Here is a 22161-nt window from a genome sequence, read left to right as displayed (position 1 = left end):
TGTCCATCACCCTTGGGTGCCCTCTGGACCCCAGCACCATGAAGCCCATTATGGGGTGTCCATCACCCTTGGGTGCCCTCTGGACCCCAGCACCATGAAGCCCATCATGATGTGTCCATCACCCTTGAGTGCCCTCTGGACCCCAGCACCATGAAGCCCATCACAATGTGTCCATTACCCTTGGGTGCCCTCTGAACCCCAGCACTATGAAGCCCATCATGGGGTGTCCATCACCCTTGGGTGCCCTCCCAACCCCAGCTCCATGAAACCCACCACATTTGCCCATCACCCTCGAGTTTCTTCTCAGCCCTGCTGTCCGGAAGCCCATCATGGAGTGCCCACCACCCTTGGGTGTCCTTCTCTTTGACCCCACAGAAGGAGATCTTACCCTCCACCCGCTTGGCCACCTTGCCCCCAGCCTTCAGCACCAGGGTCCTCCCAGCCCAGGCTACCGAGTACAAGTTCGCCTTCATCCAGGTGCCCCAAGACGTAAGTATGGAGGCCCACCAAGAAGCTTGGGGTGGTCTCCAGCTCCTTGGCGGGAGCTGAGGGTCCACCGCCGTGCCGTCGGGTGCCGCAGGAGGACGCGCGGGCGGACGCGGTGGACAGCGTGGTGAGGGACATCCAGAACACCCAGTGCCTGCTCAACGTGGAGCATCTGGGGCCGGGCTGTCCCCACGTCACCCTCCAGTTCCTGGACTCCAAGAGCGATGTCGGCTTGGGCTTGGTCAAGGAAGGCTTGGTCATGGTGGAGGTGCGCAAGGAGAAGCAGTTCCAGAAAGTGGTAGGTGATGGCGGGGCGTGGAGGATGATGGCACATGGAGGGTGGCGGTGGGTCATGATGGGTGGGTGATGATGGGTCATGGTGGGTCATAATGGGTCATGGAGGGTGCTGGTGGGTGATGATGGGTCATGGAGGGTGCTGGTGGGTGATGATGGGTCATGGAGGGTTGTGATGGGACAGAGGCTGATGTTGGGTGATGATGGGTGATGGTGGGTTGTGATGGGTGATGGTGGGTTGTGATGGGTGATGATGGGTCATGGTGGGTCATGGAGGGTGATGATGGGTGATGATGGATCATGGTGGGTGATGATGGGTAGTGGTGGGTCATGGAGGGTGGTGGTGGGTGATGATGGGTCATGGAGGGTGCTGGTGGGTGATGATGGGTCGTGGAGGGTGCTGGTGGGTGATGATGGGTCATGAAGGGTGCTGGTGGGTGATGATGGGTCGTGGAGGGTGCTGGTGGGTGCTGGTGGGTGCTGGTGGGTCATGAAGGGTGCTGGTGGGTGATGATGGGTCGTGGAGGGTGCCGGTGGGTGATGATGGGTCGTGGAGGGTGCCGGTGGGTGATGATGGGTCGTGGAGGGTGCTGGTGGGTGCTGGTGGGTGCTGGTGGGTCATGAAGGGTGCTGGTGGGTGATGATGGGTCGTGGAGGGTGCTGGTGGGTGATGATGGGTCATGGAGGGTGCTGGTGGGTGATGATGGGTCGTGGAGGGTGCTGGTGGGTGATGATGGGTGATGGAGGGTGCTGGTGGGTGATGATGGGTCATGGAGGGTGCTGGTGGGTGATGATGGGTCATGAAGGGTGCTGGTGGGTGATGATGGGTCGTGGAGGGTGCTGGTGGGTGATGATGGGTGATGGAGGGTGCTGGTGGGTGATGATGGGTCGTGAAGGGTGCCGGTGGGTGATGATGGGTCGTGGAGGGTGCCGGTGGGTGATGATGGGTCATGGAGGGTGCCGGTGGGTGATGATGGGTCGTGGAGGGTGCCGGTGGGTGATGATGGGTCGTGGAGGGTGCTGGTGGGTGATGATGGGTCATGGAGGGTGCTGGTGGGTGATGATGGGTCGTGGAGGGTGCTGGTGGGTGATGATGGGTCGTGGAGGGTGCTGGTGGGTGATGATGGGTCGTGGAGGGTGCTGGTGGGTGATGATGGGTCATGGAGGGTGCTGGTGGGTGATGATGGGTCATGGAGGGTGCTGGTGGGTGATGATGGGTTCTACTGGGTGTCCCCACCCCAGATCACCGAGTACCTGAATGCCCAGGAGACAGCCAAGAGTGCCCGGGTGAGTTATGGGGTGGCTTCCTGGTGCAACCCCTTTGTCCTTGGGGGAGGTCCTGGATCCCCATCCCTGGGGGTAGTTTTGGGACGTGTGTCCCCCCAGTTACTAATTTTTGGGTGGGGCATGACCCAGGCCGTGGCCTCCTCCAAGGAGATGCTGGCTATGAGAGTCCACCATCTTGGAGAGGATCCTGAACCCAACCCCACCAATCCCTGGGGACGGTTTGGGGATGTTCATTGGTGGGTTTGGGGGGGCTGGGGGATGCCCCAAGCTGTGACCTCCTCCATCTTCTCCTCCACCTTCTCTTGCAGCTCAACCTGTGGCGCTACGGCGATTTCCGTGCCGACGACGCCGACGAGTTTGGCTACAGCCGCTGAGGGATGAAGTTCTGGGGACCTACCAACCTTGCCCCCACCATCCATGTCCCCATGGCCAACCCCCCTCGTCTCCTTACCTCATCCCACCCAGCCCCAGCTGTCCATAACTCCACCCACCCTCCTCCCAGCCCTGTATTTAAAGCTTTGGTGGCCCAATAAAGGTAGTCAAGCGTTGCTGGTGGCTTCTTCGTGTCGGGGGGACACCACCACGATGGTGTCACCTCCCCTCAAAGCAGCTGGGCTTATCCTCAGGGACATTCCACCACCAGCCAGTTCATCTTGGCCTCAGGGGCCAAAGTGCACCCCAAGGCTGGGACATCTAGGGAAGGGGAGATGGTCCCAACAGTAGGTTCCAAGCATGGACTTCAACCGTGGATCCCAAACACTGACCAAATCATGGACCTCAATCATGAGACCCAGCCATAGACCACAAGCCCAGGCTCCAAACCTGGACCTCAACTCCAGTTCTTGAACCTGGACCTCAACCATGGTCCCTAGATGTGAATCTCAACCATGGACCTCGGGTCCCAGTCATGGTCCCTAAGACCTGGATCTCAACCTCAGATCTCCTCCATGAACCTCAACCCTGGATCCCAATCATGGGCCCTGGACCTCAACCTCAGATCTCCACCATGACCCCTAGGACCTTGTCCTCAGCCCCAAGCCCACCATGCTGCTGCTCTTGGTCTCCTCACCACAATGTGCCCACGGTGCCACCAGCCATTGCCTCCCATGGCCATCATCACCATGGTGGTGCCACCATCTCTGGTGTCCCTAGCCCTGGAGATCACTCGGGGGGGGGGGGGACCTCTTCTGTCCCCGTTGGCCACCTTGCTCCTGGGAAGCTAATTAGAGGGCAGCACTAATTGATTGGAAGCCAATTAGAGCCTTGGGTGGTGACTTTCCATCGTTACCGCCAGCGAACGATCGGTGTGAAAGGGAAAAGCTGGTGGAGATGCCACCACCACGGCTGCAGGGGGGTCTTGGGGGGGGCTTCAAAGGTCCCTGGAGGTCTCTGGTTATCTCAGGGGGTTCCTGAGCATCTTTGGTGGGTCTCTGCAGGGCTCCTGAGGGTCTTTGGTGCTCTCTGGAAGTCTTAGGGGGCATCCTGAGGGTCTTCAAGGGTCCCCGAAAGTCTCTGACTATCTGGAAAGTTACTGAAGGTCCTTGGAGGTCTCTGGGGGGGGTCATGAGGGTCTTCAAAGGTCCCTGGAGGTCTGTGGGGTGTTCCCTGGGAGGGGGATGATCCCAGAAGGTCTCTGAGGGGTTTCTAGGAGTCTTTGATGGTTCCTGACAATCTCTGAGGTGTAACTGGAGGTCCTAAAAGCCTCTAGGGGGTCATGAGGGGCATTAAATGGTGTCCCTGGGGCTCTCCTGCTATCTCTGAGGGGTTCCTGGGAGTCCTTGAGGATACCTGGAGGTCTAGGTGGGGTTCCTGAGGGTCTTTGGTGGTCCCTTAAGGTCTCTTGGGGGAGTCTTGAGAGACTTTGAAGGTCCTCGAAGTCTCAGGAGGGTTCCTGGTGGTCTTTGAGTGTTTCTGATGGTCTCTGGGGTGGGGGAGCAGCCTGGTGCAGGGCACTGAGATGGAGCTGGGCTGGACCGTGCTGGGCTGTGCTGGGTAAGACTGTAATCCATCGAGCTGTGCCGGGGGAAAGGGACACGGCCGGGCAGTACTGGGCAGGAGCGGGGCGGTGCTGGGAGCTACAGGGCGGAGAAGAGCTTCAGATCAGCAATGGCAAAGGGAAACAGAGACACCTGCTGGTGCCAGAGCCAGAGCAGCACAGAGCCAGCACAGAGCCACAACAGAGCAGCCCAGAGCCAGAGCAGCACAGAGCCACAACACCACAGCCCAGAGCCAGAGCAGCACAGAGCCAGCACAGAGCCACAACAGCACAGCACAGAGCCACAACAGAACAGCACAGAGCCAGAGCAGCACAGAGACAGCACAGAGCCAGAGCAGAACAGCACAGAGCCAGAGCAGCACAGAGCCAGCACAGAGCCAGAGCAGAACAGCCCAGAGCCAGAGCAGCACAGAGCCAGCACAGAGCCACAACAGAACAGCACAGAGCCAGCACAGAGCCACAACAGCACAGCCCAGAGCCAGAACAGAACAGAGCCAGCACAGAGCCACAACAGAACAGCCCAGAGCCAGAGCAGCACAGAGCCAGCCCAGTACAGAGCCAGCACAGTACAGAGCCTGCCCAGCACAGAGCCAGCCCAGCACAGAGCCGGCCCAGCACAGAGCCGGCCAAGTACAGAGTTATCCCAGTACAGAGTTATCCCAGTACAGAGCCAGCCCAGTACAGAGTTATCCCAGTACAGAGCCAGCCCAGTACAGAGTCATCCCAGTACAGAGCCAGCCCAGCACAGAGCCAGCCCAGTATAGAGCCAGCCCAGTACAAAGTCAGCCCAGTACAGAGCCAGCCCAGCACAGAGCCAGCCCAGTAGAGAGCCAGCCCAGTACAGATTTATCCCAGTACAGAGCCAGCCCAGTACAGAGTCAGCCAAGTACAGAGTTATCCTAGTACAGAGGCAGCCCAGTACAGAGCCAGCCCAGTACAGTGCCAGCCCAGCACAGAGCCAGCCCAGCACAGAGCCAGCCCAGCACAGAGCCAGCCCAGTACAGAGCCAGCCCAGCACAGAGCCAGCCCAGTACAGATTTATCCCAGTACAGAGCCAGCCCAGTACAGAGCCAGCCCAGTAGAGAGTTAGCCCAGCACAGAGCCAGCCCAGTACAGAGCCAGCCCAGAACAGAGCCAGCCCAGTACAGAGCCAGCCCAGTACAGAGTCAGTCCAGTACAGAGCCAGCCCAGTACAGAGCCAGCCCAGTACAGATTTATCCCAGTACAGAGCCAGCCCAGTACAGAGCCAGCCCAGTAGAGAGTTAGCCCAGCACAGAGCCAGCCCAGTACAGAGCCAGCCCAGTACAGAGTTATCCCAGTACAGAGCCAGCCCAGCAGAGAGCCAGCCCAGTACACAGCCAGCCCAGTACAGAGTTAGCCCAGTACAGAGTTATCCCAGTACAGAGCCAGACCAGTACAGAATTATCCCAGTACAGAGCCAGCCCAGCACAGAGCCAGCCCAGTACAGAGTTAGCCCAGCACAGAGCCAGCCCAGCAGAGAGCCAGCCCAGTACAGAGTTATCCCAGTACAGAGTTATCCCAGTACAGAGCCAGCCCAGTACAGAGTTATCCCAGTACAGAGCCAGCCTAGTACAGATTTATCCCAGTACAGAGTCAGCCCAGTACAGAGTTAGCCCAGTACAGATTTATCCCAGTACAGAGTCAGCCCAGTACAGAGCCAGCCCAGTACAGAGTTAGCCCAGTACAGAGTTAGCCCAGTACAGAGTTATCCCAGTACAGAGCCAGCCCAGTACAGAGTTAGCCCAGTACAGAGTTATCCCAGCACAGAGCCAGCCCAGTACAGAGCCAGCCCAGCACAGAGCCAGCCCAGTACAGAGCCAGCCCAGTACAGAGCCAGCCCAGTACAGAGCCAGCCCAGTACAGGGCCAGCCCAGCACAGAGCCAGCCCAGTACAGAGCCAGCCCAGCACAGAGCCAGCCCAGTACAGAGCCAGCCCAGCACAGAGCCAGCCCAGCACAGAGCCAGCCCAGTACAGAGCCAGCCCAGCACAGAGCCAGCCCAGTACAGATTTATCCCAGTACAGAGCCAGCCCAGTACAGAGCCAGCCCAGTAGAGAGTTAGCCCAGCACAGAGCCAGCCCAGTACAGAGCCAGCCCAGTACAGAGCCAGCCCAGAACAGAGCCAGCCCAGTACAGAGCCAGCCCAGTACAGAGTCAGTCCAGTACAGAGCCAGCCCAGTACAGAGCCAGCCCAGTACAGATTTATCCCAGTACAGAGCCAGCCCAGTACAGAGCCAGCCCAGTAGAGAGTTAGCCCAGCACAGAGCCAGCCCAGTACAGAGCCAGCCCAGTACAGAGCCAGCCCAGAACAGAGCCAGCCCAGTACAGAGCCAGCCCAGTACAGAGCCAGCCCAGTACAGAGTTATCCCAGTACAGAGCCAGCCCAGTACAGAGTTATCCCAGTACAGAGCCAGCCCAGCAGAGAGCCAGCCCAGTACACAGCCAGCCCAGTACAGAGTTAGCCCAGTACAGAGTTATCCCAGTACAGAGCCAGACCAGTACAGAATTATCCCAGTACAGAGCCAGCCCAGCACAGAGCCAGCCCAGTACAGAGTTAGCCCAGCACAGAGCCAGCCCAGCAGAGAGCCAGCCCAGTACAGAGTTATCCCAGTACAGAGTTATCCCAGTACAGAGCCAGCCCAGTACAGAGTTATCCCAGTACAGAGCCAGCCTAGTACAGATTTATCCCAGTACAGAGTCAGCCCAGTACAGAGTTAGCCCAGTACAGATTTATCCCAGTACAGAGTCAGCCCAGTACAGAGCCAGCCCAGTACAGAGTTAGCCCAGTACAGAGTTAGCCCAGTACAGAGTTAGCCCAGTACAGAGTTATCCCAGTACAGAGCCAGCCCAGTACAGAGTTAGCCCAGTACAGAGTTATCCCAGCACAGAGCCAGCCCAGTACAGAGTTAGCCGAGTACAGAGTTATCCCAGTACAGAGCCAGCCCAGCACAGAGCCAGCCCAGTACAGAGCCAGCCCAGCACAGAGCCAGCCCAGTACAGAGCCAGCCCAGTACAGAGCCAGCCCAGTACAGGGCCAGCCCAGTACAGAGCCAGCCCAGTACAGAGTTAGCCCAGTACAGAGTTAGCCCAGTACAGAGCCAGCCCAGCACAGAGTTATCCCAGTACAGAGCCAGCCCAGTACAGAGTTAACCCAGTACAGAGCCAGCCCAGCACAGAGTTATCCCAGTACAGAGCCAGCCCAGTACAGAGTTAGCCCAGTACAGAGCCAGCCCAGTACAGAGTTAGCCCAGCACAGAGCCAGCCCAGTACAGAGCCAGCCCAGCACAGAGCCAGCCCAGCACAGAGCCAGACCAGCACAGAGCCAGACCAGTACACAGTTATCCCAGTACAGAGCCAGCCCAGTACAGTGCCAGCCCAGTACAGAGCCAGCCCAGTACAGAGTTATCCCAGTCCAGAGCCAGCCCAGTACAGAGCCAGCCCAGTCCAGAGCCAGCCCAGCACAGAGCCAGCCCAGCACAGAGCCAGCCCAGTACAGAGTTATCCCAGTCCAGAGCCAGCCCAGTACAGAGCCAGCCCAGTCCAGAGCCAGCCCAGCACAGAGCCAGCCCAGTACAGAGCCAGCCCAGCACAGAGCCAGCCCAGTACAGTGCCAGCCCAGCACAGAGCCAGCCCAGTACAGAGCCAGCCCAGTACACAGTTATCCCAGTACAGAGCCAGCCCAGTACACAGTTATCCCAGTACAGAGCCAGCCCAGTACAGTGCCAGCCCAGTACAGAGCCAGCCCAGTACAGAGTTATCCCAGTCCAGAGCCAGCCCAGTCCAGAGCCAGCCCAGCACAGAGCCAGCCCAGCACAGAGCCAGCCCAGTACACAGTTATCCCAGTACAGAGCCAGCCCAGTACAGTGCCAGCCCAGTACAGACTTATCCCAGTACAGAGCCAGCCCAGTACAGAGCCAGCCCAGCACAGAGCCAGCCCAGCACAGAGCCAGCCCAGTACACAGTTATCCCAGTACAGTGCCAGCCCAGTACAGAGCCAGCCCAGTACAGAGTTATCCCAGTCCAGAGCCAGCCCAGTACAGAGTGAGCCCAGTCCAGAGCCAGCCCAGCACAGAGCCAGCCCAGCACAGAGCCAGCCCAGCACAGAGCCAGCCCAGTACAGAGTTAGCCCAGCACAGAGCCAGCCCAGCACAGAGCCAGCCCAGTACAGAGTTAGCCCAGCACAGAGCCAGCCCAGCACAGAGCCAGCCCAGTACAGAGCCAGCCCAGCACAGAGCCAGCCCAGCACAGAGTTAGCCCAGTACAGAGCCAGACCAGTACAGAGCCAGCCCAGTACAGAGTTAGCCCAGAACAGAGCCAGCCCAGAACAGAGCCAGCCCAGCACAGAGCCAGCCCAGTACAGAGTTAGCCCAGTACAGAGCCAGACCAGTACAGAGCCAGCCCAGTACAGAGTTAGCCCAGCACAGAGCCAGCCCAGCACAGAGCCAGCCCAGTACAGAGTTAGCCCAGTACAGAGCCAGACCAGTACAGAGCCAGCCCAGTACAGAGCGAGCCCAGCACAGAGCCAGCCCAGCACAGAGCCAGCCCAGTACAGAGTTAGCCCAGTACAGAGCCAGCCCGGCACAGAGCCAGCCCAGTACAGAGGCCAGCCCAGTCACAGAGTCAGCCCAGTACAGAGCCAGCCCAGTACAGAGTGCAGCCCAGTACAGAGTTATCCCAGTACAGAGCCAGGCCCAGTACAGAGCCAGCTCAGTACAGAGTTATCCCAGTACAGAGTCAGCCCAGCTACAGAGCCAGCCCAGTACAGAGTCCATCCCAGTACAGAGTCCAGCCCAGTACAAGAGCCAGCCCAGTACAGATGCCAGCCCAGTACAGAGCCTATCCCCAGTACAGTAGCCACAGCCCAGCTACAGAGCCTAGCCCAGTACAGAGCCAGACCAGTACAGAGCCAGCCCAGCACAGAGCCAGCCCAGTACAGAGCCAGCCCAGCACAGAGCCAGCCCAGTACAGAGTCAGCCCAGTACAGAGCCAGACCAGTACAGAGCCAGCCTAGTACAGAGCCAGCCCAGTACAGAGCCAGCCCAGCACAGAGCCAGCCCAGTACAAAGTCAGCCCAGTACAGAGCCAGCCCAGTACAGAGCCAGCCCAGAACAGAGCCAGCCCAGTATGGAGCCAGCCCAGAACAGAGCCAGCCCAGTACAGAGTTAGCCCAGTACAGAGTTATCCCAGTACATAGCCAGCCCAGTACAGAGTTATCACAGTACAGAGCCAGCCAAGCACAGAGCCAGCCCAGTACAGAGCCAGCCCAGTACAGAGCCAGTCTAGTACAGTTTTATCCCAGTACTGAGTCAGCCCAGTACAGAGCCAGCCCAGTACAGAGCCAGCCCAGTACAGAGTTATCCCAGTACAGAGCCAGCCCAGCACAGAGCCAGCCCAGTACAGAGCCAGACCAGCACAGAGCCAGCCCAGTACAGAGCCAGCCCAGTAAAGGGCCAGCCCAGCACAGAGCCAGCCCAGCACAGAGCCAGCCCAGTACAGAGCCAGCCCAGTACAGAGTTAGCCCAGTACAGAGCCAGCCCAGTACAGAGTTAGCCCAGCACAGAGCCAGCCCAGTACAGAGCCAGCCCAGCACAGAGCCAGCCCAGCACAGAGCCAGACCAGTACAGAGCCAGCCCAGTACACAGTTATCCCAGTACAGAGCCAGCCCAGTACAGTGCCAGCCCAGTACAGAGCCAGCCCAGCACAGAGCCAGCCCAGTACAGAGCCAGCCCAGCACAGACCCAGCCCAGTACAGAGTCAGCCCAGTACAGAGTCAGCCCAGTACAGAGCCAGCCCAGTACAGAGCCAGCCCAGTACAGAGCCAGCCCAGCACAGAGCCAGCCCAGTACAGAGTCAACCCAGTACAAAGTCAGCCCAGTACAGAGCCAGACCAGTACACAGCCAGACCAGTACAGAGCCAGCCCAGTACAGAGCCAGCCCAGCACAGAGCCAGCCCAGTACAAAGTCAGCCCAGTACAGAGCCAGACCAGTACAGAGTCAGCCCAGTACAGAGCCAGACCAGTACAGATTTATCCCAGTACAGAGCCAGCCCAGTACAGAGCCAGCCCAGCACAGAGCCAGCCCAGTACAGAGTCAACCCAGTACAAAGTCAGCCCAGTACAGAGCCAGACCAGTACACAGCCAGACCAGTACAGAGCCAGCCCAAGTACAGAGCCAGCCAGCACAGAGCAGCCCAGTACAAAGTCAGCCCAGCACAGAGCCAGACCAGTACAGAGTCAGCCCAGTACAGAGCCAGACCAGTACAGATTTATCCCAGTACAGAGCCAGCCCAGTACAGAGCCAGCCCAGTACAGAGTTAGCCCAGTACAGAGGCAGCCCAGCACAGAGCCAGCCCAGTACAGAGTTAGCCCAGTACAGAGGCAGCCCAGTACAGAGCCAGCCCAGTCCAGAGCCAGCCCAGCACAGAGCCAGCCCAGTACAGAGTTAGCCCAGTACAGAGGCAGCCCAGTACAGAGCCAGCCCAGTACAGAGCCAGCCCACTAAAAAGTTAGCCCAGTACAGAGCCAGCCCAGTACAGAGCCAGCCCACTAAAAAGTTAGCCCAGTACAGAGCCAGCCCAGTACAGAGCCAGCCCAGCACAGAGCCAGCCCAGCACAGAGCCAGCCCAGTACAGAGCCAGCCCAGTACAGAGTCAGCCCAGCACAGAGCCAGCCCAGTACAGAGTCAGCCCAGTACAGAGTCAGCCCAGTAAAGAGTCAGCCCAATACAGAGCCAGCCCAGAACAGAGCCAGCCCAGTATGGAGCCAGCCCAGCACAGAGCCAGACCAGTACAGAGTCAGCCCAGTACAGAGCCAGCCAATCACAGAGCCAGCCCAGTACAGAGCCAGCCCAGTACAGAGCCAGCCCATCACAGAGCCAGCCCAGTACAGAGCCCAAGCCCATCACAGAGCAGCCCAGTACAGAGCCAGCCCAGTACAGAGCCAGCCCAGCACAGAGCCAGCCAAGCACAGAGTTATCCCAGTACAGAGCCATACCAGTACAGAGCCAGGCCAGCACAGAGCCAGCCTAGCACAGAGCCAGCCCAGCACAGAGCCAGCCCAGCACAGAGCCAGCCCAGAACAGAGCCAGCCCAGTACAGAGCCAGCCCAGTACAGAGTTAGCCCAGTACAGAGCCAGCCCAGCACAGAGCCAGCCCAGTACAGAGCCAGCCCAGCACAGAGCCAGCCCAGAACAGAGCCAGCCCAGTACAGAGCCAGCCCAGTACAGAGTTAGCCCAGTACAGAGCCAGCCCAGCACAGAGCCAGCCCAGCACACAGCCAGCCCAGTACAGAGCCAGCCCAGAACAGAGCCAGCCCAGAACAGAGCCAGCCCAGAACAGAGTTAGCCCAGTACAGAGGCAGCCCAGCACAGAGCCAGCCCAGTACAGAGTTATCCCAGTACAGAGTTAGCCCAGTACAGAGTTAGCCCAGCACAGAGCCAGCCCAGTACAGAGTTATCCCAGTGCAGAGTTAGCCCAGTACAGAGCCAGCCCAGCACAGAGTTATCCCAGTACAGAGCCAGCCCAGCACAGAGTTATCCCAGTACAGAGCCAGCCCAGTACAGAGCCAGCCCAGCACAGAGTTATCCCAGTACAGAGCCAGCCCAGTACAGAGTTATCCCAGTCCAGAGCCAGCCCAGCACAGAGCCAGCCCAGTACAGAGTTATCCCAGTACAGAGCCAGCCCAGTACAGAGCCAGCCCAGAACAGAGTTAGCCCAGTACAGAGCCAGCCCAGCACAGAGCCAGCCCAGCACAGAGCCAGCCCAGCACAGAGCCAGCCCAGTACAGAGCCAGCCCAGAACAGACCCAGCCCAGTACAGAGCCAGCCCAGTACAGAGCCAGCCCAGTAGAGAGTTAGCCCAGTACAGAGCCAGCCCAGTACAGAGTTAGCCCAGTACAGAGCCAGACCAGTACAGAGCCAGCCCAGTACAGAGTTAGCCCAGTACAGAGCCAGCCCAGTACAGAGTTAGCCCAGTACAGAGCCAGCCCAGTACAGAGCCAGCCCAGTACAGAGCCAGCCCAGTACAGAGGCAGCCCAGCACAGAGCCAGCCCAGTACAGAGCCAGCCCAGTACAGAGCCAGCCCAGCACAGAGCCAGCCCAGCACAGAGCCAGCCCAGCACAGAGCCAGCCCAGTACAGAGCCAGCCCAGTACAGAGTTAGCCCAGTACAGAGCCAGCCCAGCACAGAGCCAGCCCAGCACAGAGCCAGCCCAGTACAGAGTTTTCCCAGTACAGAGGCACCCCAGCACAGAGCCAGCCCAGCACAGAGGCAGCCCAGTACAGAGTTAGCCCAGTACAGAGTTATCCCAGTACAGAGCCAGCCCAGTACAGAGTTATCCCAGTACAGAGCCAGCCCAGCACAGAGCCAGCCCAGTACAGAGCGAGCCCAGCACAGAGCCAGCCCAGCACAGAGCCAGCCCAGTACAGAGTTATCCCAGTACAGAGCCAGCCCAGCACAGAGCCAGCCCAGTACAGAGGCAGCCCAGTACAGAGTCAGCCCAGTACAGAGCCAGCCCAGTACAGAGTTAGCCCAGTACAGAGTCAGCCCAGTACAGAGCCGGCCCAGAACAGAGCCAGCTCAGTACAGAGTTATCCCAGTACAGAGCCAGCCCAGCACAGAGCCAGCCCAGTACAGAGGCAGCCCAGTACAGAGTCAGCCCAGTACAGAGCCAGCCCAGTACAGAGTCAGTCCAGTACAGAGCCAGCCCAGTACAGAGCCAGCCCAGTACAGAGTTAGCCCAGTACAGAGTAATCCCAGTACAGAGCCAGCCCAGCACAGAGCCAGCCCAGTACAGAGTCAGCCCAGTACAGAGCCAGCCCAGTACAGAGTTATCCCAGTACAGAGTCAGTCCAGTACAGAGCCAGCCCAGTACAGAGCCAGCCCAGTACAGAGCCAGCCCAGAACAGAGCCAGCCCAGTACAGAGTCAGCTCAGTACAGAGTTATCCCAGTACAGAGCCAGCCCAGTACAGAGCCAGCGCAGCACAGAGCCAGCCCAGTACAGAGTCAGCCCAGTACAGAGTTATCCCAGTACAGAGTCAGTCCAGTACAGAGCCAGCCCAGTACAGAGTCAGCCCAGTACAGTGCCAGCCCAGTACAGAGTTATCCCAGTACAGAGCCAGCCCAGAACAGAGCCAGCTCAGTACAGAGTTATCCCAGTACAGAGTCAGCCCAGTACAGAGCCAGCCCAGCACAGAGCCAGCCCAGCACAGAGCCAGCCCAGTACAGATTTATCCCAGTACAGAGCCAGCCCAGCACAGAGCCAGCCCAGCACAGAGCCAGCCCAGTACAGAGCCAGCCCAGCACAGAGCCAGCCCAGTACAGAGCCACAACAGAACAGAGCCAGCCCAGAACAGAGCCAGCCCAGTACAGAGCCAGCCCAGTACAGAGTTAGCCCAGTACAGAGCCAGCCCAGCACAGAGCCAGCCCAGCACAGAGCCAGCCCAGTACAGAGCCAGCCCAGCACAGAGCCAGCCCAGTACAGAGTTATCCCAGTACAGAGTTAGCCCAGTACAGAGTTAGCCCAGCACAGAGCCAGCCCAGTACAGAGTTATCCCAGTACAGAGCCTGCCCAGTACAGAGCCAGCCCAGCACAGAGCCAGCCCAGTACAGAGTTATCCCAGTACAGAGTTAGCCCAGTACAGAGCCAGCCCAGCACAGAGTTATCCCAGTACAGAGCCAGCCCAGTACAGAGCCAGCCCAGTACAGAGTTATCCCAGTCCAGAGCCAGCCCAGCACAGAGCCAGCCCAGTACAGAGTTATCCCAGTACAGAGCCAGCCCAGCACAATGCCAGCCCAGTACAGAGTTAGCCCAGTACAGACCCAGCCCAGTACAGAGCCAGCCCAGCACAGAGCGAGCCCAGTACAGAGCCAGCCCAGCACAGAGCCAGCCCAGCACAGAGCCAGCCCAGCACAGAGCCAGCCCAGTACACAGTTATCCCAGTACAGAGCCACACCAGTACAGAGCCAGCCCAGTACAGAGCCAGCCCAGCACAGAGCCAGCACAGTACAGAGCCAGCCCAGTACAGAGGCAGCCCAGTACAGAGTCAGCCCAGCACAGAGCCAGCCCAGCACAGAGCCAGCCCAGCACAGAGCCAGCCCAGTACAGAGTTTTCCCAGTACAGAGGCACCCCAGCACAGAGCCAGCCCAGCACAGAGGCAGCCCAGTACAGAGTTAGCCCAGTACAGAGTTATCCCAGTACAGAGCCAGCCCAGTACAGAGTTATCCCAGTACAGAGTCAGTCCAGTACAGAGCCAGCCCAGCACAGAGCCAGCCCAGTACAGAGCCAGCCCAGCACAGAGCCAGCCCAGCACAGAGCCAGCCCAGTACAGAGTTATCCCAGTACAGAGCCAGCCCAGCACAGAGCCAGCCCAGTACAGAGGCAGCCCAGTACAGAGTTAGCCCAGTACAGAGTAATCCCAGTACAGAGCCAGCCCAGCACAGAGCCAGCCCAGTACAGAGTTAGCCCAGTACAGAGCCAGCCCAGTACAGAGCCAGCCCAGTACAGAGTCAGTCCAGTACAGAGCCAGCCCAGTACAGAGCCAGCCCAGTACAGAGTCAGTCCAGTACAGAGCCAGCCCAGTACAGAGCCAGCCCAGCACAGAGCCAGCCCAGTACAGAGTCAGCCCAGTACAGAGCCAGCCCAGAACAGAGCCAGCTCAGTACAGAGTTATCCCAGTACAGAGCCAGCCCAGTACAGAGCCAGCCCAGTACAGAGCCAGCCCAGTACAGAGTCAGTCCAGTACAGAGTCAGTCCAGTACAGAGTCAGTCCAGTACAGAGCCAGCCCAGCACAGAGCCAGCCCAGCACAGAGTCAGCCCAGTACAGAGCCAGCCCAGTACAGAGTCAGCCCAGCACAGAGCCAGCCCAGCACAGAGTCAGCCCAGTACAGAGCCAGCCCAGTACAGAGCCAGCCCAGTACAGCTGGATCCCGTTGCAGCTCAATCCCAGTCCATCCCCATCCCTGCAAATTTATATCGCAATGCATTCCCATCCCAGTCGATCCACATTCCTCTACATCTCCAACCCACTTCATCCCCATCCCAGTACAGCTCATTTCCTGTCCATCCCCATCCCGGTCCATCCCCATCCCAGTCCACCCCCATCCCGGTCCATCCCCATCCCGGTCCATCCCCGTCCCGGTCCATCCCCATCCCGGTCCATCCCCATCCCGGTCCATCCCCATCGCAGCTCAGCCCCGCCCCAGCACTCCGGGCGTTTCCCAGCTCCGTTGTCCCTGTCCCTGTCTGCCTGTGTCCTGCTGTCCTCGCATCCTCCTGTCCCCACGCCCCACTCTCCCCATCCCCTGTCCCCACTCTCCCCATGTCCCAGTGCCCCCGTGTCCCCCCGTCCGCGGCTCCCGGTGTCCCCTTGTCCCACTGTCCCCAGCCCATCCCCTGGCACTGCCCCCAGATTCCTGCCCCCCGCCCACGTCCCCGTCCCCGGGGGGGTGTCGCTGTGCCCCTCCGTGTCCTTGTCTCCCCCCTTGTCCCCGTCCCCTGCATGTCCCTGTCCCTCACCGTGGCCCCGTGGCCCCCATATGCCTTTCCCCCCGGCCCCAAGGGGGTGTCACTGTCCCCGGGGTGGGTCCCAGCGCGGGGGGGCCTCGGGGGGCTCTGTGTGTGTCCCGATGTCCCTGTGCCTCCCCCCCCACTAAAATGTCCCTGTCCCTAACCTGCGCGTGCCACAGCCCTATTTTTATCCCTTTTAGCCCCGAAATAGCTTCAGACAGCGGGGGCGGCAGGGGAGGGGGAGTGTCGCTGTCCCACCTCCCCTCCTTTTTCTTCCTTACCCCGCCCCCTTTACTCCCCCCCCCCCCCCATTTCTCTGTTCCCCCCCCTCCCCGATTTGCTATTTTTAGCTCCCGCGTGTTTCCAGGGGAACCCTGATGACGCAATGACGTCAATGCGGGTCACTCGCCACCACCGGGGCTCGCGCCACCCAGCACTGGGACCCCCCCCCTTAATCTCTCCCCCCCGACCCTTAAAAACCCTTCCCGCGCCCCCCACCCCCCTCCAAAGCCTCCCTCCCTCCCTCCTCTGCACCCAGCGCAGCAGCGACAGCTCCAGGTAGGACCCCGGGGGGGGGAGGGGGAGGGGGGGCTGCTGGAGAGAAGCTTTGGGATCACCCCATCCCCCCCCTACAATTCCCCAGCACCCCCCTCCCCCCCAGGAAATGTCTGAGCCCCCCCCCCCCCCGAATGGAACCAACCCCCCTCCCCTCCATCCAGGGACAGCCCCCCCGAACCTCTGCGAACCTGTCATAAATTAGGGGGTGGGGGGTGGGAAGGGGGGGAAACACCACCGGACCCCTCCCCCAGCACCCGGAGACTCCCCACACCCTCTCCAACAGCGCCCTGGAACCCCCCCTCAGCACCCGGAGGCCCCCCCAGGCCCTCCCCAATAGCACCCTGTGATCCCCCCCAGTACCCGGAGACACCCCAGGCCCCCTCCAATAGCACCCTATGATCTGCCCCCCAGCACCCCTCCAATAGCACCCTGTGATCCCCCCCCAGACCCCCCCCAATAGCACCCTGTGACCCCCCCCCCCAGGCCCTCCCCAATAGCACCCTGTGATCCCCCCCAGTACCCGGAGACACCCCAGGCCCCCTCCAATAGCACCCTATGATCCCCCCCCAGCACCCCTCCAATAGCACCATATGATCCCCCCCCAGCACCCCTCCAATAGCACCCTGTGATCCCCCCCCAGGCCCCCTCCAATAGCACCCTGTGATCCCCCCCCAGCACCCCTCCAATAGCACCCTGTGATCCCCCCCCAGACCCCCTCCAATAGCACCCTGTGATCCCCCCCCAGCACCCCTCCAATAGCACCCTGTGATCCCCCCCCAGGCCCCCTCCAATAGCACCCTGTGATCCCCGCCCAGGCCCCCTCCAATAGCACCCTGTGATCCCCCCCCAGCACCCCTCCAATAGCACCCTGTGATCCCCCCCCAGGCCCCCTCCAATAGCACCCTGTGATCCCCGCCCAGCACCCCTCCAATAGCACCCTGTGATCCCCCCCAGCACCCCTCCAATAGCACCCTGTGATCCCCCCCCAGACCCCCTCCAATAGCACCCTGTGATCTGCCCCCCAGCACCCCTCCAATAGCACCCTGTGATCCCCCCCCAAGCCCCCTCCAATAGCACCCTGTGATCTGCCCCCCAGCACCCCTCCAATAGCACCCTGTGATCCCCCCCCAAGCCCCCTCCAATAGCACCCTGTGATCTGCCCCCCAGCACCCCTCCAATAGCACCCTGTGATCCCCACCCAGACCCCCTCCAATAGCACCCTGTGACCCCCCCCAGGCCCTCCCCAATAGCACCCTGTGATCCCCCCCAGTACCCGGAGACACCCCAGGCCCCCTCCAATAGCACCCTATGATCCCCCCACAGCACCCCTCCAATAGCACCCTATGATCCCCCCACAGCACCCCTCCAATAGCACCCTGTGACCCCAGCACCCGGAGACCCCCAGATCCCCCCCAACAGCACTGTGAGACACACACACACACCCACCCCCCAAAACAGCACCCTGGGACCCCCCTAATCACCAGGAGACACTCTGAGACCCTCCCCCACCCCCCTGCAATAGCACCCTCAGACACCTCCCCCAGCAGCACCCTGAGACACCCTCCCCCCCCAGCACCCTGACACCCCCTCCCCATTAGCAGCCTGGGACACAGCACCCCAACCCCCCCCCAGATGATGGTGGAGGTGGAGATGGTGGTGGTGGGATGGAAATGGCCCTGGGATGGAGGTGGGGCCATGGGATGGAGATGCTGGTGAGGTGGAGATGGTGGTGGGGTGGAGATGGTGGTGAGATGCAATCAGGGCCATGGGATGGAGATGGTGGTGAGATGGAGACAGGGCCATGGGACAGAGATCACAGGAGCCCTGAATCTTAGGGGCTGGAAGGGGCTTCAAAGGTCATCCTTTCCAAGCCCTCTGCCAGAGCAGGCTCACCTGCAGTAGGTGAGGTGGGACCTTGGGATGGACATGGGGTGGTGAGATGAGACCATGGGATGCAGGTAATGGAGGAATGGAGCCGTGGGGTGAAGACAGGAGCATGGGATGCAGATGAGACCACGGGATAGACTCATGGGATAGAGATGATGGAAATGCAGATGGCTCATGAGATGGAGATGGGGCCATGGGTTGGAGATGGAGCTGATGGTGGGACAGAGACATGACTGCAGGATGGAGGTGGGGGACGTGGCATGGAGATGATGGCAAGATGAAGATGATGGTGGAGGTGATGGTAGAGGTGGAGATAGTGGTGGAAAGGAGATGGAACCGTGGGTTGGAGATGGGGCTAAGGGATGGAGATAATGCTGGGATGCAGATGGAGAATGGGGATGGAGAAGGAGAAATGGGATGGAGATGATGGAGAGGTGGGGTGGAGATGACTTATGGGATGGAGATGGAGTCGTGGCATAGAGATAGGACCATAGGATGGAGATGCTGGAAGGCAGGAGGCAGAGAACAGAGATGGGGCCAGGACACTTCCCTAACTCCATCCAACAGGATCCTGCTCAGGGAAGGGTCCTGTCAGGGTGGCACATGGGTGCCATGGTCACCAAGATGCCACCACCACTGTCACCTTCCACACAGGCTCCATCCTGGCACTAGTGAGACCTTCTGGACCTTATCCCCACTTGAAGACCCACCACAGGGGGAGTGTCTTCACTGCATCAACTCCTCTCCAGGACCTCCTGTGCCCACCCTTCTTTGCCACCTTAGATGCCACCTCAGAAGCCACATGAGATATTACCTCAAGAGCCACCTCAGACACCACCTTCAGAAGCCATCTCAGAAGCTGCCTTAGTCACTACCTCAGAAGCCAGCTGAGACCCCAGCTCAGAAGCCACCTTCAGGAGCCACCTGAGACAGCAACTCAAGGCACTACCTCAGACACCACCTCAGGAGCCACCTGAGACAGCAACTCAAGGCACTACCTCAGACACCACCTCAGGAGCCACCTGAGACAGCAACTCAAGGCACTACCTCAGGCACCACCTCAGGAGCCACCTGAGACAGCAACTCAAGGCACTACCTCAGACACCACCTCAGGAGCCACCTGAGACAGCAACTCAAGGCACTACCTCAGACACCACCTCAGGAGCCACCTGAGACAGCAACTCAAGGCACTACCTCAGACACCACCTCAGGAGCCACCTGAGACAGCAACTCAAGGCACTACCTCGAAGCCAGCTGCGACACCAGCTCCGGCGCCCCCTGGCGGTGCCAGCCGAGATGCCAGCCCTTGTGTCCCTCTCGGAGCTTTTTGCGGTCTGGGCTTGCTGTTCCTCCCCCCTGCTCTCAGGAAGCCCTTACCCCAAAAAGGATCTGCGGGGGGTCACCTCCACAAGGGGACACCACCCCCCCAGCCACGTGTCACGTGTCACCTAGGTAAGTCTTGGAGTAAGGGGAGTGGGGACACACACACTGCCAAAATGCCACCCTCAAGGAAGGGGACCTCGGGGTGGGGACAATGGGAATGAGGTGGGTGGAGAAATGGGGGTGCACCCCCCCCAGGGTCATTGTCAGGGTTGGGGGGGTGGCATCTGGGGACAAGGAGCTGGGGACACCCACCTGTGGCTGTCAGCCAAGGGGGACATTGGGGTGCTGAGGGACACAGGGTTGACACAGGGGACATCAGGTCTGGGGCATCCACCATCCCTGGGGACACCTGGGCATGAAAGCCACCCCACTGCCACAGCACCAAACACCCCCCCAGCTCCACTTTGTCCTGTGTTTGTGTCCCCCACGCCCCCAGGGGTGAGGTCTGTCCCTTGCCACCTCCCCCCATATCGCCATGTCCCTGTGTCCCCGTGTCACTCGTGTCCCCCGTATCCCCCGTGTTCTCCCTGACCGCAGGAATTCCAGGATCCAGGAAGTCCCAAAATAACCTGGGATGGGGGGAGGGGAGGTGACACCGAGGGAGGGAGGTGACACTAGGAGGAGGACGGGAGGGGTTGTGACGTCGAGGGGACATCCCCGCAGCATCCCAAGGAAATTGGAGTCCTTGTCCTTGTCCCTGTCCTGTCCCCAACCCTACCCCTGTCCTTGGCTCCATCCCTGTCCCCATTCTATCCCCAAGACGCCATCCCTGCCTCCATCCCTGTTCCCTTGACCCCATCCCCTTGTCCCCGTCCCCATGTCCCTGTCCTCGCGGTTCCGGATCTGTCCCCTCACATCCTTGACTCCAAGTCCCCGTGGGGGGCCCTTTCGAGGTCCCCCCCCGCCCCCGTGACATTGTTCCGCGGTGCCACCGAGGGCCAGGGCGATGACGAGGAGGGTCGGGGATGCCCAGATGTGCCCGGAGACAGCCTGCTCTCTGTGCTCAGGTCTGTGTGCGCCCAGGTGTGCTCAGGAACAGCTTTGAATGTGCCCAGATGTGCACACCCCCGTGCCTGGGCGTGCCCAGATGTGCCCCGGTACAGACTCGTGTGTGCCCGGGGCGGTGCACACCCAGGTGCGCTTGTGCCCAGGGACGTTGACACCAGGTCTGTACATGCCCAGATGTGCCCAGATGTGCCCCGTGCCAGCTCTCTACGTGCCCAGATGTGCGTGTCGGGGCGGGGGGAAGCACCCAGATGTGCCAAGTGGGGGGGGGGGGGAGGGAATGGGTGGCACCAACCTTCCCCTACACTTCCCCGGGGCTGTTCCCTGCGCCCGGACCCCCTCTGCCCAGTACCCCCAGTAGCAAACTGGGGCACGCTGGGGTTACAAGGGGGGAAGGAAGGAGAAGGGAGGGGACGACCCCGGGGTCGTGTGTGTGACATCCCCCCCGCCCCGTGCAGGGGACATCCCAGGCCGTCTGTGCGCCCCCCCGCGCACACACACGGGTGCGTGTGCGTGTGCACGGCGCTGGCTGCGGGCGTGTGGCACGTACACGCGTGGGGGGGACGGGGACACGCGGGGATGGTCCCCTTGTGACCCCGAGCTCTGTGTGACCTCGGGACCCTGTCCCCTCTCACCACCGTGACCCAAGGGACTTCGGGGACGCCCTCCCCCCCCCTCCCCCCCCCCCCCCGCCCGCCATGACCCCAGTGTCGCGACCCCCCCCCACCCCCATGACTCAAGTGTGCCCAGGCGTCCCCCTCACACTTTGGTTCATCCCGAGACCACCACCCCCACACCCCCAATCCATGCCTCAAGTGTCCCCCGAACCCTGCTTCATCCCGAGACCCCTTCCCACTCTGCCCCGCCAGCCAAGTGACCTCAGGACACGTCCCCCTCCCCTCCCCCCCCCATGACCCAAGTGTTCCCCAAATCTTGGTTCACCTCAGGACCCCCCACACCATAGTCCCGGTGACCTCAAGACCTCCCCCCAATGACCCAAGTGTCCCCCAAACCTTGTTCCATCCCAGGACCCCCCACACCATAGTCCCGGTGACCTCAGGACCCCCTTCCCCCCCCCCCCCCCATATCCCAAATGTCCCCAGATGTCCCCCAAACCTTGGTTCATCTCCTCCCCCGCTCCTCTCCCATAATCTAGGTGACCTCAGGATTCCCCCACCCCCCACCCCGTGTCCCCAGGAGTCGTCATCGTGTGCCCCCTCCCATTCTCTTTCTATCCCCGGCACACCCCCCCCCCCTTCTTATAATCCAAACGTCCCCAAGTGTCCCGTCCCGTCCCCCCCCCGAGGGACAGACAGACAGACGGGGGGGCGGGGAGGGGCTGTTGTGCAATGGCCCCCGCCGGGCTCTATTTAACCGGGGGGGGCCCCGCGGGACATGGAGCCGCCCCCAGCGGAGAGCAGCCAGAGAGGGAAGCAGCAGGTAAGAGGGGGATCCCTCCCCCCGCAAATACCTCCCTCCCTTCCCCCCTCCCCCAAAATAACCCCGGCCCAAAAAACACCACCCCTCCCCAAAATCCCCCCCCGCTATCTTTCACGACACCCCCCCCCCCCAATTTAAGACACCCCTTCATGAGATCCTCCCCCTCTCCATGGGACACTCCCCCCCAGGAGCCCCTATTTCTCTGCCCCGCCCAGTAACACCCCCAACCCCCCTCCATGGGACACCCCCATCCCAAGACCCCCCCATTCTGTGGGACCCCCCCCAATCCCAGTGACAC

The 22161-nt window shown here is 60.7% G+C and overlaps 1 protein-coding gene across 1 annotated transcript in view; it reads left to right on the top strand.

The window, feature by feature from the left end:
* SND1 (staphylococcal nuclease and tudor domain containing 1) overlaps positions 1–2609 on the top strand; it is an 88442-nt gene extending 85833 nt beyond the window's left edge. Inside the window, exons 21-24 of the mRNA XM_054177992.1 lie at positions 376–489; positions 581–784; positions 2023–2067; positions 2376–2609. Of these exons, the coding sequence (XP_054033967.1) occupies positions 376–489; positions 581–784; positions 2023–2067; positions 2376–2441 (429 nt within the window). The 3' untranslated portion in view covers positions 2442–2609. The remainder of the gene's footprint in view (positions 1–375; positions 490–580; positions 785–2022; positions 2068–2375) is intronic.
* The last annotated feature ends 19552 nt before the right edge of the window (positions 2610–22161 follow it).

The sequence above is a fragment of the Dryobates pubescens genome, chromosome Z, assembly GCF_014839835.1.
Source record: "Dryobates pubescens isolate bDryPub1 chromosome Z, bDryPub1.pri, whole genome shotgun sequence".
Classification (NCBI taxonomy): domain Eukaryota; kingdom Metazoa; phylum Chordata; class Aves; order Piciformes; family Picidae; genus Dryobates; species Dryobates pubescens.
Note: the sequence above shows the minus strand (reverse complement) of the source record. Positions and strands in the feature narration are given on the sequence as shown.